Source organism: Staurois parvus, unplaced genomic scaffold, assembly GCF_062004578.1.
Source record: "Staurois parvus isolate SC_StPar_1 unplaced genomic scaffold, SC_StPar_1.0 ptg000157l, whole genome shotgun sequence".
Lineage (NCBI taxonomy): Eukaryota > Metazoa > Chordata > Amphibia > Anura > Ranidae > Staurois > Staurois parvus.
Window position 1 is genome coordinate 8,540,001 of NW_028317953.1, and position 17,441 is coordinate 8,557,441.

The 17,441-nt window shown below is 41.3% G+C and overlaps 1 protein-coding gene across 1 annotated transcript in view; it reads left to right on the plus strand.

Annotated features, from left to right (window-relative positions):
• Positions 1–17,441, plus strand: part of NPC1 (NPC intracellular cholesterol transporter 1) — a 115,983-nt gene that overhangs the window by 69,705 nt on the left and 28,837 nt on the right. The window contains exons 13-19 of the mRNA XM_089675736.1: positions 69–251; positions 1,916–2,030; positions 2,932–3,059; positions 11,762–11,902; positions 16,705–16,794; positions 16,888–17,078; positions 17,157–17,272. Coding sequence (XP_089531862.1) covers positions 69–251; positions 1,916–2,030; positions 2,932–3,059; positions 11,762–11,902; positions 16,705–16,794; positions 16,888–17,078; positions 17,157–17,272 — 964 coding nt within the window. The remainder of the gene's footprint in view (positions 1–68; positions 252–1,915; positions 2,031–2,931; positions 3,060–11,761; positions 11,903–16,704; positions 16,795–16,887; positions 17,079–17,156; positions 17,273–17,441) is intronic.

Genomic DNA, 17,441 nt, shown 5'->3' on the forward strand with positions numbered 1-17,441 from the left:
TTTTAAATATTATTTGTTTAATATTATAACCTTAGCTTTCCTTTTTTTTTTTTTTTTTTTTTTTCCAGGTGGACTCAAAGATCTCACTTGGTGTTTCTGGTATTCTTATTGTGCTAAGCTCGGTCGTTTGCTCCCTGGGTATCTTCAGCTATGCTGGCATTCCACTCACTCTTATAGTTATTGAAGTCATCCCATTCTTGGTTCTAGCAGTCGGAGTGGACAACATATATATCATTGTGCAAACCTTGCAGGTACAGTGCTGTTTGTCTTTCCATGTAAAAGAAAAATGTTAGTCTTGTACGGAGGCCTGCATCTAATGCAGGCCATAGATGGGGAGAAAAACGGCCGATTTTTCGTCCGAAAATAAAACCGGCCGATTATCTTATCGTTAGTGGACGATTTTGTCGGCCGTTTTTCGTGTATTTTGGACTTTCAGATTATCGGTGATGTTGGAAAATTTTCGAAAAACGCCCGACTTTATCCTCATTGATGGTCAAAAACGAACGATCGTTTTCCGAAAAAGGATCACAAAGGCCACAAAATGACATCATTTCCCGTTATAGGTTACTCATTAATCGGCCGATTTTCGTAATAATTGGTGGTCAGGTAAGTTTTTTAGACCGACCGATAGTTCGTTAATCGACCGAAAATCTGCCGTTTTTCTCCCCATTATCTAATACAAGATATTATTATTCCCTCTACATACAATACATAGGCTTAATTCACTAAAGCAGAACAGGTGTTATTTACAATTGTAACTATTATTCAGCAATGTAACTGATTTCCATTAGCTGTCACTGCTGATATGTTATGACGAAAAACTCCTATAGCATACAGAATCAAATATGTGGTGTCCAAAACAATGGCAGAGCCTAGATTGTCAATATCAAAAACTAGTTTAAATGTTGTTGTATCCTCCTCTGACTGTTCGTTTTGTAGCTATTAGGCAGGCCATCTGGTTACCAGGACTGGAAGTGAGATCAAATCTCCCCAACATGGACTCCGCATTCAAAAAACAGACTGAAACCAAAAATTATCCTTGGACGCAAATGAGCCTTAAAAAAAGAAAAGTTAAAAAAAAAAAAAAAAAAAAAAGTATTTTCATTGTCCTGGGTATTCATTCACATGTCTGATTGTTTACTGAATGAACCATTAAAAGGAAAAAAAAAAACCTAACATTACAGCCAGCAGGTTAATTGGTAAACGTTCATTAAATGTGTGCTGAAAAGGAGTTCTGAAACTGGCCATACACACGCTGAATTTCAGGTGTTTCCTGATGAATCATCTGAAACTCATTCTGTGGGTAGCCCTGTCAGCACCACCTGGCTCAACAAAAGTCAATTTATCCACCAGCTTTTGTTGAAGGATCTAGGGGGCAGATGCAGGCTCTGTTTGTGTATTCTAGCAGCTGCGGGTACCTGACACTGCAGATTTTTTTCATCCATGCTGTTTGGTTATCTTAGGCCCCTTTCACGTGAGCAGACTGACTGGGTCTGCCTGTCAGTTTTTCAGGTGGACACGATTTGACCCTCCATTCTCCTATATGAAGGGGGATCTGTTCCCCTTCCATCTAGCAGATTGGATGTCAGTCAGTCCAGTGGACAGGTGGTCAGTTTACATCCGACTGCTCATAGAGGAGGGGGGGCTGTGTCTGTGTCCCCTCTGCATAAGCGGATCAGACATGGACCAGCCCTCTGCCGCTGCTCGGTGGACAGATCCCCCCTGCTGAGCAAACAGACTCCTGGCAGAGCTCACCCCATGTGGAAGGTGCTTTAGGTGTAAACATTTGTGACTATACCAAATGCGCTGAAATGTGGTGAATTTTAGTGTGTAACAATGCTCATTCACATGTATACTGTCATGTCCACAGGAGTAACCTGGATATTGGTATTTATTAAACCCTTTTCTTTTGCAGAGAGATGAACGCTTGCAGGGTGAGAAGCTTGATGAGCAGATTGGCAGAGTCCTGGGTGATGTCGCCCCGAGCATATTCCTGTCATCATTCTCTGAAACTGTGGCTTTTTTCTTGGGTTAGTAACACAGTTTAGCAAAGAGCAGTATTTAGACTGCAGAGCTGTTCATAGTTATAGTTAGTCTGGTTGAAAAAAGTCCATCCAGTTCAACCATTAAAAAAAAAAAAAAAGTTATAATCCTACACCCACAGTTGATCCAGAGGAAGGCAAATAAAACCAGCAAAGCATGATCCAAATTGCTCCTGCAGGGAAATCCTTCCTGATCCCCTGAGAGGCAATCGGATATTCGCTGGATCAACTTTACCTATAAATGTTAGTATCTAGTTATATTCTGTGTATCTAAGAAAGAATCCAGGCCTTTTTTAAAGCAATCCACTGAGCTGGCCAGAACCAACTCTTGAGGGAGTCTATTCCACATTTTCACAGCTTTCACTGTGAAGAAACCTTTCCATGTTTTGGAGATTAAATTTCTTTTCCTCCAGACGTAAAGAGTGCCCCCTTGTCCTCTGTGATGACCTCAGGGTTAATAGCTCTACACCGAGTTCACTATATGAACCACTGATGTATTTATACATGTTGATCATATTCAGAAAGGCCCACAAAGGGCAAAGCTTTGGGGTTTTTTTTCCATCTCCTCTGTGGTCCTGTCTAGATGAGAGTGAAAAAAAATGCTTCCGTGATTGAAGGAGCATGTGACAGAGGTGGTCCTTCTCCTTGATATTTGAGCAAGAAATGACATATGGTGGCAGGCAGAGATTCCTTCGATCATATTTGGGCTCAGAGTAGAGGGAATTTGAGCCCTGTATTAACAATGCAAAAGTCAGATTTAGGTGACTGCTAATGCCTGCATTGTTTGAGTTAGTGCATTCAAGGCCATGTGCTCATCACCTAGGAGAGAAATGAACAGGTTCTAGTTCCTGACAAAACTGAACCATGGGATGTGTTTCTATCATAACAGGAGCAATGTCCAGTATGCCAGCCGTACGTACCTTTTCACTCTTTGCTGGGATGGCGGTTTTTGTGGATTTTCTGCTTCAGATCACCTGCTTTGTAAGCCTGCTGGGTTTGGATATCAGGCGTCAAGAGGTAAATATTAAAATATCGGAATAATAATTTCAGTTTTAAGAAATACTTATTTCCTATGATCATCAGCTCCCTCTAGTGCCCATAATGTAATATTATTCTGGTTCACTCTACATATGAATGCAGAGAATCTGTCCTAGAGAGAAATAGCTTTATAACATTCAATTTTTGCCAGCATTTGCACAGTGAATGTACATTTTCACAGGGCGAAAAGCTCTGCTAAATTCTTTTTTAAATACACCCCTTATACAGCCTTTTTCAACTAGGATTCCCATGCACCCTAGGAGTGCCTTGAGGTTTCTTTAGGGGTACCTTGGCAAAAGGCCTAAAAATTGCCCAAACTTATTTACAAGCCAGAGGTGGCTCAAGCCTGCCCTTTAGTTACACAAAGCCACAGGTTTTCATTGTGCACCATTACGACGTTCTAGCCGCCTACATCCAAACAACCAATGATGTCATCCGTTGATTAGGAGGTTGTTGGTCGTCTGCAGAGCATTCTTGTTTGACCCTCCCCTGCCCCTCTTCTTCAAAGCTGGGGTCACATTAGCTGAGTGATAGAGAACAACTTGGGGAGAAGAGAAACACTGGAACACTAATCCGTACCAGTGTGCAAAATTGTATTTGATTTGGAAGAATAAATCGCCTATAATGTTAGGAGTCCTACATGTGTGGATGTTGCTGCTTTATGTAAATCTATTAGAATAGACATTCTAAAATTACATTTTAGAATGTAGTGCCTTGAGGCTGTCCGTATTTTTAGAGGGTGCCATGAGATTGTCCATAATGCTAAAGGGTGCCTTCACTGAAAAAAAGGCTGAGAAACACTGCCTTAGAGTATGTTATCTACTCAATTGAAGTGTCATATAGCAGGGCTTATAGAAAGACAGACTGCGGAAAATAACTAATTGTTGGTTGCAAAAAGCTAACTTCTGAATAAATAATAATTTTAAAAATATATATATATATATATATATATATATATATATATATTTTTTATTTTTTTTTTTGGGTCCATATATATATGTCATAATATTTGGCTCTGTATGCCACCAGAATAAATTTCAAATGAAACCATCCACATGAATTTGAAGTGCAGACTTTCAGCTTTAATTCAAGAGGTTGAACATAAATATCAAGTACACATTTTAGGAACTGCAACCATTTTATACACAGTCCCTCCATTTTCAGGGGCTCAAATGTAAATGGATAAATAAATATAATCATAAATAAAATGTTAATTTTTTTTATATTTTGTTGAGAATCTTTTACTGGCAATGACTGCCTGAAGTCTGAAACCCATGGACATTACCAAAGACTGGGTTTCCTCCTTTCTGATACTTTGCCAGGCTCTAACTGCAGCTGTCTTCAGTTGTTATTTTTTTGTGGGTCTTTCTGCCTTTAGCAAGTGAAATGCATGCTCGATTTGGGTTGAGATCAGGTGATTGACTCGGCCATTGCAGAATATTCCACTTCTTTTTCTTCAAAAGCTCCTGGGTTGCTTTTGCAGTGTGTTTTGGATCATTGTCCATCTGTACTGTGAGCTCAGTCCAATCAATTTTGCTGCATTTGGCTCAATCTGGGCTGACAGTATATCTCTAAACACTGCAGAATTCTTCCGGCTGCTTCTGTCTTCTGTCATATCATCATTAAACACCAATGACCCAGTGCCACTAGAAGCCATGCATGCCCATGCCATCACATTCCCTCCACCATGTTTTACAGATGATGTTGTGTGCTTTGGATCATGAGCTGTTTCAAGCCTTCTCCACACTTTTTTCTTCTCATCATTCTTTTTTTTTTTTTAATTCAAATATTTATTAAATTTTTATATTTATAATTAAACATAAAAAGAAAAAAAAAAGAGGCACATGCAAGAAGAACACACTACATTTCATCTACAATCTCATATAATATTCTTACTCTTATTCTCTTTCTATTACCTCCTTTTTCTTCTTTTCCCTTCCCTCTACCTTTATGCCCTACCACATCCCACCCCCCTCCCACTTTGCATTTTTCTCTTACTTCCTTCTATATGAAATTAAGAATCTTCTCCTAACATTACTTCAGATATATTCCTTTGGTGTACGAAATCTTCCCATTTCTCCCATCTCCTGTTATATATCTCTATCTTATCTTCCTGGATATAATATAGTTTCTCTATCCTACTAATCTGATTTACTCTCTCTACCCAATCCTTCTCTTTCGGAACCTCCAAGCTATGCCAGAACTTAGGTATCAAACCCTTCGCTGCATTTACAAAGTACCATATACCCGAATTTTTATATTTATTCACTGGTAAGTCTGTTTTATGTAATAGACACACTTGTGGGTCTAATCCAATCTTTATTCCTGAGATTTTCTCAATTAAGTTTACTGTTGTCTTCCAAAAATTTTGTATCTTTGGGCATTCCCACCAAATGTGAAACCATGTACCCATCTCTCCACAACCACGCCAACACTCTTGTGTTCTCTCTATACCCATTTTGTACTCCATAGTTGGTGTGATGTGCCATCTTACTAAACTCTTATAATTTACCTCCACCTCTCTCATGCTAATATTCTCGTGTGTGAGTCTATATATCTTCCTCTGTTTATCTTCATCTATCTCCACTTCCAAATCTCTTTCCCATTTTACTATATAACTTGGTTTAAATTCCGTGGCTAATTCGGTGAGAATTTTATAAATTTTTGCCGTGGCCCGTTTTCCATCTCCTCGTGATTCCAACAACCTCTCAAACAAATTCCACTCCCCTCTCCCTCTTATGGGTTTCGGAAGACCCTCAACAAAGTGATTTAATTGGTGATATTTCCACTCATCAATCTTAGTAAAAAGTTCCTTTCCACCTTTTTTTAAATCTTTCAATGTTTTCAACTTCTTTCCGTCCATAATATCCCTTAGTTGAATGTCTTCCTTTTTGATCCATTTTCCCATACTCCCCTCAATACCTGGTGGAAAATACTCCATATTCCTTAGTGGCATTAATTGTGAATTAAAATCCCAGTGCGTATACTTGTGTAAATTATCCCAAACCTTCAAAACATTCAATGTGAACACACTCGTGGTTTTCTCTAAACCTCTATATTGTGCTGGTGCCCATATGTTTCTACTCAGGTCAACTCCGCTCAGATCATTCTCTATCTTCACCCATCTTTTCTCCCTTTTATTGTGTGTCCAATCATAAATTCTTGTTAAAATTACAGCATTATAGTATCTCTTAAAGTCCGGCACTCCCAGTCCCCCTCTCTCTTTTCGTCTACTTATCAAGTCATACGATAATCTAGATTTTTTATTTTTCCATATAAATTTTGTTATCATCTTTTTAATTTCTTTAAAAAAAGCTTCTGGGAGTTTTATTGGGATCATTTGATATTTATACAAAACTTTGGGTACAATTATCATTTTTATCAGATTTATTCGTCCTAACCAGGAAGGGATTCCTCCTCCCAATTTCTTCAATTCCTCCTTAATCTCGTTTAAAAGGGAAATATAATTTAATTTATACAATTTTGAATATGAAGCAGTAAGATTAACTCCTAAATATTTTATCTCTCTATCTCTCCATGTAAAAGGGAATTCTTTTTTTATCTTTTCTTTCTCACTATTCGGTAGATTTATATTCAAGATCTCGGTTTTTGTCGGGTTGATTTTTAGATTTGATATTTCTCCATATTCTTTTAAGCTTTTTATTAAGTTCGGGAGTGTTATCCTAGGATTGCCCACATAAAACAACAGATCGTCCGCAAAGGCTGCCACCTTATGTTCCGTTTCCCCTATTTGTATTCCCTTTATATCTACGTTCTTCCTAATTGTTTCTAGTAGGGGTTCCAATGTTAACACATACAATAAAGGGGACAGTGGGCATCCCTGTCTAGTCCCATTTGACATCCTTATAGGTGTAGATTTTTCACCATTAACCAAAATAACCGCGGATGGCATTTTATACAATTTTCCTATCCATTCCCTCATTCTACTACCTACTCCCATGGTCTCTAGGGTGTCCATCATAAAGCTCCAGTTTACTCTATCAAAAGCTTTTTCAGCATCGATCGAGAGAATCACTGCCGGGGTTTTCCCTTTCTTAGCTTTCTGGATCAATAACAGGGTTCTAATTCCGTTATCTCTACCTTCCCTCCCTGATACAAAGCCAACCTGATCTCCCTGGATCCATTCTGGCATTAAGTCTTTGATCCTATTTGCTAAAACCTTCGCGTATAATTTTGTATCTACATTTAGGAGTGCAATTGGTCTATAACTTGAACATTGAGTAGGATCCTTCCCTTCCTTATGTATGAGTGTTATATGGGCTTGTAGGGATTCCTGTCTAATCTCCATTTCTCCCCCCAAGGCATTCATATATTCCTTCAACTTTGGTATTAATACTTCACTATATTTTTTATAATACCTCACGGTGTATCCGTCTGGGCCAGGACTTTTCCCCACTTTAGTGTCTTTTAGTGCTATTTTTATTTCCTCCTGTGTGATTTCTAATTCCAGGGATTTCAATAGGTCTTCATCTATTTTTGGTAGTCCTGCATTTTTTAAATATGCCTTTCTTTTTTCTCTGTTCTCATTTTCCCTATTATTTACTAAGTTTTGAGACTTAATATTATACAGCTTGTTGTAATACTCCTTGAATATCTTCCCAATTTCTTTAGTAGAGTGAGCCATTTCTCCCTTGGGGTTTCTTATTTTTTCTATGTAATTTCTATTTTTCTTTTTTCTCAGGGCCTTCATTAAATATTTTCCTGGACGATCTCCCCATCTATACCTCTCCACTAGAACTTTATTAAGTACTCTCCTCCTCTCTTCTTCCATTAATATCTCCAGTTCTTTCTTCTTTCCTATTATCTTTTGTCCTATCTCACATGTTATTGTATTTTTATGGATTTGTTCTAGGTCAGTTATATCTTTTAAGAGCTCAGTCATTTTCTTACTCCTTTCCCTTTTTTTTTTTGCCCCTAACGCAATCAATATACCTCTAATATATACCTTATGGGACTCCCAGACAGTGGCCATTGACACGTCTCCTGTTTCGTTCTCTTGAAAATATCTTTCCATTTCCCGTCTGATCTGCTGGTCAGTCTCTTGATCTAATAGAAGGGCCTCGTTTAATCTCCATCCCACCCCCCTTGTCAGTTGTTTCCCCCATCTCAACTTCATTATAACTGGGGCATGGTCTGAGAGGGTCATTGTTTCTATTTCTACTTTAGCCACCCTTTCAATAAGTTGATGTTCTACCATTATATAGTCCAGTCTTGAATAAATCTCGTGTGCATTAGAGAAGAAAGTATAGTCTTTTTCCTTTCCATGCATTATCCTCCATATATCTACTAGTTGACCCTCATATATCTCCTTCTTCAAGATCCTCATAGACCTACCTCCCTCCCGTTGCACACGAGATGTTGTATCCATCTGTGGATCTAGACATAAATTCAAGTCTCCCGCCACTATCAGCCTTCCTTTTTTAAAGTCCCTCAGTTTTCTTAATATCCCTTTCAGGTATACCTCTGGTCTCTTATTTGGGCAATAAATATTTGCTATTGTACACTCCATTTCCTGTAATCTACCTTTCAAAAATAAGAATCTCCCCTCAGGGTCTGTCTCTCTTTCCTCCACCTCCCACCTTATATTTTTAGCGAACCCAATTGCCACCCCTTTGGCTCTCTTAATTGGGGAGTCTGCATAGAACCATGTTGGATAATTTCTAGTATTTAATTTGATGTTTGACTTAATCTCAAGATGCGTCTCCTGTAAAAAAACTACTGAGGCTTCTCTATGTTGTAATTCCTTAAATAGCTTAAATCTCTTCCCAGGACTATTCAACCCTTTTACGTTATATGTTATAAATTTTATATCTTCCATGATTCTTGAATACATCTCATCCCTATGCAAAGTATTTTTAAAACCTTCCCCCTATACCATCCTCCCACCCCCATTCCCCCCCCCCTCCCACATCTACTCCCCCTCCATCTCCCCCCACCCCCATTGGGCCTATTTTTATTCCATCTAATCCTTTTGTGAGCCAAATGCCACATTTGGATCCTGACCCTGAGGTGGAACTCTAACCTTGTACGGTTCACCTACTCCCCATTTCCCCCGATGTTCCCCTATCTATTTATTCTCTATTTCTTCTTCTAACTTGCTGCCATTCCTCTTTTCCCTCAGCATATTTCTCTCCCTCTTCTTCTTCCTCCCAACCTGGAATTTCTATTCTTTGAATATTAAGTTTATCAAAAAAGTCTCTTAATTCCTCTGGAAATCTCAGATATGCAGTGACTCCATTCTTCCATCCGATTAGACACATCGAGCTATTCCATCTATATTGTATATTTTGTTTTTTCATCTGTTCTATTAGTGGTCTCAATGATCTTTTTCTCAATAATGTCTCAGGTGTCAAGTCTGCAAAAATTTGCAAGTTTTTTCCTTCATATTCAATACTAGCTCTTCCTTTTATCTTCTTCCATACTTCTTCTCTCTCTCCATTTTTATTAAATTGTACCACTACATCTCTCGGTCTCTCTTCCATCCGATCTCGTTGGAACCTTCCTAACCTGTATATATTGTCCAATATAAATGACTCAGTTCTAGGTCTACCCATGATGGATTTAAAATTTTTTTGTATTGTCTCTCTTAGATCTTCTTCTTGTGTAAGCTCCGGGATTCCCTTTATCCTGAGGTTATTTTTCCTGTACATGTTACCTTGTATCTCCAACTTATATCCCAACTTTTTCTGTTCTTGCCTAATCTCCATTATTTGATTTCTCAGTTCAGGAATAGCTTGAGCGTGTTTTTTAATTTTTTCTTCTGTTTCTTCTACTCTGGACAAAAGATGTCCCAAGTCTTTCCGAATTATTCCCATCTCTTGTTTAATTGATTTTTCCAAATTTCCAAACATTTCTGCCATCTCCTTTTTATTTGGGATTTGTAGTTCTCCTTCCTTTACTCTTAGCTCTATTCCTTCTATTATTTGTTGGCTATTATTATCCATTTCCCCAGGCGATCTGGTACTCTTATCCATACTGTTTTCCATTATACTTTTTTCTGCTATCTCCTGAGTTCTTTCTGGGGTCACATTGCCTTGAGACGTAAATTTTCTGATTGTTCCAGATTGGGAGTGTTTGGGACCACTCCCTTTGCTATTTTTACTCTTCATCTTTTCTATATATGTCCAGACCCTTTTCTTTAAGGCTTTAGGGTATATGCTATAATGGGTCTTTTTAGAGAGGTTCTAATTTCATCGATTTCCTTGATATTTCCCCCTCTCTCTTTTTTTTTTTTTCTTTTTTCCCCCAGTCTATAATTACTTCTGCTGCTTTAATAAACTGTCCATAACACGGATTTAATATACAGTCCATCCACTCTCACTCACCCACATTCCAGCTGCCTTTCCAGGGAAGTTGTCCTTTAGGGTCTCTGTCCTCTGCTCTGGCTCTGCTCCTCTTCCCCTCGATTGAAGGAGGGGGGGGGGGGTCTCTCCGGGTCTCCTTTTTCCTCCTTCTACCTCTCTCACAGGTATCCGGAAGACAGGGTCTCCTTTCTCCCACGCTGATGTCTCTCTAACTCCACCGGAGAGCAGCCAAATCTCTCCTCTTCTCCTTTCACCGGGACGCTGAGCCGGTATCACGTGTCCTGTCAGTGAGGAAGCCGGCTTCTCCCCCTGTGTCGGAGAACCGGCCGGCTTCTCTGTCTCCCAGAGCTCCCTTTCGGGAGATCACGTGACTGTCGCGCGTCACCTGGATTCCCAGCAGTCTCGGGCGGGAGGTATCGTCCGTCCCTCAGTCGTGGACTCCTGCAGCTCTGTCCTCGAAGTTCTCTTCGGGGGGCCCCTCTCGCCCGTGAGTTTTTGCCCGGGCACCTTCGCAGCTTTACTCGGGGAACATTTGGGGAGGGAGAGTGGCTATCCTGTGGAGAGCGTTCACATCGCGCTCTCACCTGCCGCCATAGTTAGGCTCCTCCTCTCTCTTCTCATCATTCTGGTACAGATTAATCTTAGTTTCTTCCATCCAAAGAATGCTTTTCCAGAACTGGTCTGGCATTTTTGCATGTTTTTCGGCAAAGTCTAATCTGGCTTTTCTATTCTCCAGGCTTATGAATGGTTTGCACCTTGTGGTAAAACCTGTATTTTGCTCTTGTGAAGTAGATGATTGTAGACTTTCACAATGATACGCCCACCTCATTCAGAGTGTCCTTCACTGTCATTCCTAAACCGTTCCTCCAATTTGGATGTACATACCCTCAAATTAAACCTGAGTGTGCACTTTCAGCCCATATCCATTATATAGTAACTATAGCTTGAATATGTTTTGGTAAATACCTGAAAAAATCTTGAATTGTGCCTGTGTCCATATGTATATGGGTCGGTCTCTCTCTCTCTCTCTCTCTCTCTCTCTCTCTCTCTCTCTCTCCCCTCTCCCCTCTCTCTCTCTCCCCTCTCCCCTCTCCCCTCTCCCCTCTCCCCTCTCCTCTCTCCTCTCTCTCTCCCTCCTCTCTCTCTCCTCTCTCTCCTCTCTCTCTCCTCTCTCTCTCCTCTCTCTCTCCTCTCTCTCTCCTCTCTCTCTCTCTCTCTCTCTCTCTCCATATTTATTTTTTTCTAATTTATTAATTATACACGATTATAATGCTTGCACAAGAATTCACTTTTGTACTGTTAACATCCATGAAAATGAATGCAGAATCTGACTGAATTATCTTTCCGCTCCTGCAGAAAAGCAGGCTGGATATCCTCTGTTGTGTCCCAGGGTGTAAGAAGAATCGTAGTACAGACAAACCAAAGAGCTGGCTCTTCCTGTTCTTCAAGAGGATCTATGCCCCTCTGTTAATGAAAGATTGGATCCGGCCTATAGTGGTGCGTGGTATACATGCTGCATATGGAATTTTATCAAACACGCTAGCAGAAAATCCAAACAGTAGGTTTAGTTTAGAGCTTTAGAATGGTAACATTGCCAAGGACAGGAATGGATAGAATGAAGGGTGCTAAAACCAATCTAAATGTGTCCTTGTGTAGCTGCATCTCTTCTTACAGCTTCATTTGATTAGTAACATGTCTCAGTAGTAGTTTTAGCACATTTGTAGTACTCAAATTCTCTTTTAATTTGAAGTTGTAACCCCAGATATTTAAAAAAATTGCTTTCATTATGGATAAATTAGGGAAGGGTTAAAATCCCTAATTAGGGTTTTTTTTTTTGGGGGGGGGGGATGTTTATCATTGGTTTCCCATTGGGGAGATTTTCCATTCCATGGACCTTTCCGTGAGAAATCCTCTTTTGGACAGTGGGAACACGTTGAAGAGTGTTCCCACTGGAAGGGTTAAGGCTGCACTCGAGGAATGTGACAAAAATAACCTTTGCATTGCAAGGGTTAAATGCTTGTTTAAGCCGACAATAGATGGATCAAAATTCAGCAGGTTCAGTGGGAACAGACTGATGTTTGATTAATCTGTGGGCAGGCTGGTTATACTGAAGTCAATCCATTGATTGACTTCAGTACAACCAGCCTGTCTGGTTGTAGCCGTCATCAGTGATCATTGAATTGTGCCGACCTGCCTTAGTCTAGGGGTGCACAGATGAGGAGAAATGCCTCATTCCAGGCTTCGGCAGGCTCCCTCGATCCATACGACCGCTTCCCCAGGGCCACCTCTCTATGCCACTTCGAACTGCGGTGAATGCTTGCCGCTATCACGTACAATGCAGGATTAAAAGCCTTGCATTGCACGTTATGATGATGAGGATCCATCCATAGACCAGAAGAGGCCAGAGCGAGGAGTCATGTAAGTAATAATACTAGTTCAGCTTCGCCTTGATTAAACAAGGGTTTAACCCTTGCGGTATGAGGGGCCCCCACTGAAAGGGTTGTTTTTGCCACATTCCCAAGTTTAGTTTTAATCTCTGTTCTAGTGACAACTAAAATTTTGGATTTCCCTCCCTTTCAGTCCCAGTGACAAAACAATGGGGGTTGTTTACTAAAACGGTGTAAAAATCTGGTGCAACTTTGCATAGAACCCAATCAGCTTCCAGGTTTTATTGCCAAAGCTTAATTGAACAAACTGAACTTAGAAGCTAATTTCCTACCGTGCACAGCTGCACCAGATTCTGAGTGCACTATTTTTATTAAACCTCCCCCAATGAACCTTCCCAGCAGGGACAACTGAACATTCTGTGCCTTAAAGGACAAATTCACTTTTTTTTTAAATCCAGCTCCCCTTTACACCAATATACCATTAATGTACCTTAGTTGCAAATATATACAAGCTCTTTGATCTGGAGAACATGGTCATACTTTAGTCCTTGGTAAATTTCTTAGAACGCTTTTTTGCTTTCTGGAATGTAGACAAGGGACAGAGGAGCCAGTATGACCAGGAAGCAGATTACCAGCTGATCTCATTAGTACAGGCATCCTGCACTGACCTCATTAGTACACACCCTTCATCCATTAACTTTCTTTTGTCACAGCATCCCTGTGCATTTACCTGGCTACCCCAGCATCTGTACAGACTGGCTCAGGCCGCATGCTAAACTCCCTGGGGCCGCATGCAGCCCACGGGACACCCCTGATGTAGTGCAAGGGCCTGCTTAATTGGATACAAGGTGATTGGATAGATGGTGTGTCGTCCTATTATGTAGTTTTGGTAAATCTAAAGGAGATTGTACAGTGTATAGCCACTTTTGTACACCTAAAATTACCTAGTTGCACTTTTAGTGTCATTAATTGTTAATGGCACACCAACCACAGAAACAAGCACACGTTTTGTCACATGAAAATACAGGTGACAAATGCAGCAAAACACGTACCGTATTTGCCGGCGTATAAGACGACTTTTTGACCCTTGAAAATCTTCTCAAAAGTCGGTGGTCGTCTTATACGCCGGTACACATATTTAGGGGGGCTGCGGCATTAAGTACAGGGGTTTGCAGGGGCTGATGTCTCTTACCTGGATCCAGTCCCACGACGATCCGGTCCAGGAAGCGCGGCGTCTCCTTCAGTTCGGCCACTGGATGTTCGTGCGGCTGCTCGGCTCCGCCTCCTCACCGGTGATTGGCCGCCAGAACTGTAGCTCAGGAAAGGCACACAGGCGGCCAATCACCGGCGAGGGGGCGGAGCCGAGCGGCCCCGCGAAAATTGAGTGCCGGAGCAGCAGGTAAGTGTTCTGTGTAGAGGTGCTGCTGCAACCACATATGCTGGCTGCAGCAGCACCATACGAGAACAGGGTCAGCAAGTCTCAGTGGGAGGAATAGTGCCCCATCATTGGTGTCACTGATACCAATGATGGGGCACTATTCCTCCCACTGACACCAACGATGGGGCACTATTCCTCCCACTGACACCAACGATGGGGCACTATTCCTCCCCCCCACTGACACCAATGATGGGGCACTATTCCCCCCCCACTGACACCAACGATGGGGCACTATTCCACCCCCCACTGACACCAATGATGGGGCACTATTCCACCCCCCACTGACACCAATGATGGGGCACCATTCCTGCCACTGATACCAATGATGGGGCACCATTCCTGCCACTGATACCAATGTTGGGGCACTATTCCTCCCACTGACACCAATGATGGGGCACTGTTCCTCCCACTGACACCAATGATGGAGCACTATTCCTCCACTGATACTAATGATAGGGCACTATTCCTGCCACTAATGCCAATGATGGGGCACTATTCCTCCCACTGATACCAATGATGGGGCACTATTCCTGCCACTGATACCAATGATGGGGCATTATTCCTCCCACTGATACCAATGATGGGGCACTATTCCTCCCACTGATACCAATGATGGGGCACTATTCCTCCCACTGATACCAATGATGGGGCACTATTCCTCCCACTGATACCAATGATGGGGCACTATTCCTCCCACTGATACCAATGATGGGGCACTATTCCTCCCACTGGTGTGCATTGGAAGAGGGGTAGTCTTATACGGCGAGTATAGCCCAAACACTACATTTTAGCAGGAAAAGTAGGGGGGTCGTCTTATACGCCCAGTCGTCTTATACTCCGGCAAATACGGTAGTAAAAAAACGTGCAACATGCACCACGCCAAAATGTCCCGTGAGCTACTTTCCCACGTGTAGCACAGCCCATTGAAATCAACGGGCTGCCATATGTGGGTCAATGATAAAAGCCAAAAAGCATGCACCCCCACTACTCTCGGTGTGAACAGGGCCTGCAAGTGAAATTGGTGAGAACAATGAGGCTCCATTCACATCTGTGTGTTTCCGAACGCATGGCAAACAACACAGAAAATGCACACTATGCGTTTTAAAAACATGCTGCAATTATGCATCGTGTTTGTCTTGTTATTACATGTTAACCACTTGACAACCGGGCTATAGACGAATGACGGCTACAGCATCATTGTCCGGTTCTGGGAGGGCGTCATATGACGTCCTCCCAGAACACACCCCCAGCAGCACGCACCCAGCGCTGTCTGTGATCGCTGTGTCCTACAGACACAGCTGATCACATGATAAGGTAAAAGGAAAATCACAGCAGCCTTTTACCATGTGATCAGCTGTGTCCAATGACACAGCTGATCATAAAGTAAATACAGTTGCCGGTTATCATCAGCACTTTCCTCTTGCTGTCACAAAGTGAGGAAAGTACTACCAATAACTGGCAAGTGTCAGAGGACATCTGCACTGATAATCAGGGCACTGATTATCTGTGCAGCTCCAAAAGTGCCCATCAGTTCCACCTCATCAATTTCCACCAGTGCAGCCCATCAGTGCTGCCTCATCAACGCACATCAGTGAAACAGAATATGTACCCGTTTTCAAACTTTTATAATAGAAACAAAGAAAAACTTTTTTTTTCTTCCCAATTTTTTGCTTTTTGCGTGTATAGTGCAAAAAATGAAAAACCCAGTGGTGATTAAATACCACCAAAAGAAATCTCTGCTTGGGTGAAAAAAAATGATCAAAATTTCATATGGGTACAGTGTTGCATGACTGCGCAATTGTCAATCAAATTGCAATAGCGCTGAAAGCTGAAAATTGGCCTGGGAAGGAAGGGGGTAAAAGTGCTCGATAGGCAAGTGGTTAAAGGTACCTGAAAAAACTGTAGTAACACACCGTGCTCCAATTTTAAAAAAAAAAAAGTTCTGAGGCTTTTTTGGGGTGATTCATGCATGTATGGCAGCCCATTCAAGTGAATGGACTGCCCCATGTGTGACAAGTGAACATGCTTCAAAACATCCAAAACAAATGCATGCGGGAATGTGAGTCTTCACTACGGGGATGTGAACGGGGCCTGACAACTGAGTGTCTGTCTCCAAGTCGGGCAATGGATACACAGAGCACTGCTTGGGATTGAGCCTGCACAAGTGTTCCTTTTGCAAGCGGCTTGCTAGGGGGGCATTCAGCATGGGGGAGGAGCTAGGAGTACTGGCAGGGGGCCCCAGAAGACAAGGATCAGGGCTGCTCTGTGCAAACCCTTTGCATAGAGCAGGTAAATATAACATGTTGATATTTAAAAAAAAAAAAACGTTTTCAATCACTTTAAATGGTCAAGTATATTATACATTATATACAGTATAGCCCTGTGTGCTGTGCAGTTTATTCTTGGCAGTCAGAGTAAAAAAGGTGTAATGATTCAGCAGGCTTGTATAATCCAAACTGTATTGTGTGTTGCAGATGGCCATCTTTGTGGGAATGCTTTCCTTTAGCATTGCTGTGGTCAATAAAGTGGAGATTGGTTTGGATCAAACCCTGTCGATGCCAGATGTGAGTTTACATTCTAGATATCCATTTGGATTACTACATAGAATTGAAGACTTGCTATGTTGTGAGCACATGACTCATTCCTTCTTTCTGTAGGACTCCTATGTGCTGACCTACTTTGAATCCCTGAATAAATACCTCCATTCCGGTGCTCCAGTGTACTTTGTGGTGGAAGAAGGACATAATTATAGAACAATGGAAGGGCAGGCAAAGGTGTGTGGTGGAGCAGGGTGCAACAACAACTCGCTGGTTCAACAGATTTACAATGCTGCACAAATTGACAACTAGTGAGTAATTACTCGAAGATTAAATTTCATATGTTTGTATAACCACGCCACGTTCTCATGACTTTCCTCATGTTGCAGCACAAAAATAGGCTATGCCCCTTCCTCATGGCTGGATGATTACTTTGACTGGGTGAAGCCTCAGTCTACATGTTGTCGTGTGTATAACGAAACTGACAAGTTCTGCAATGCTTCAGGTAATTTAGTTAATAAGCATCAACCTGGCAGATATATATATATATATATATATATATATATATATATATATATATATATATATATATATATATATATATATGAAAAAACCCTTACACGGGAATTCCTGCCTAACACTAACTATTCTTAAAAATGTCCCCTCCTACCCAT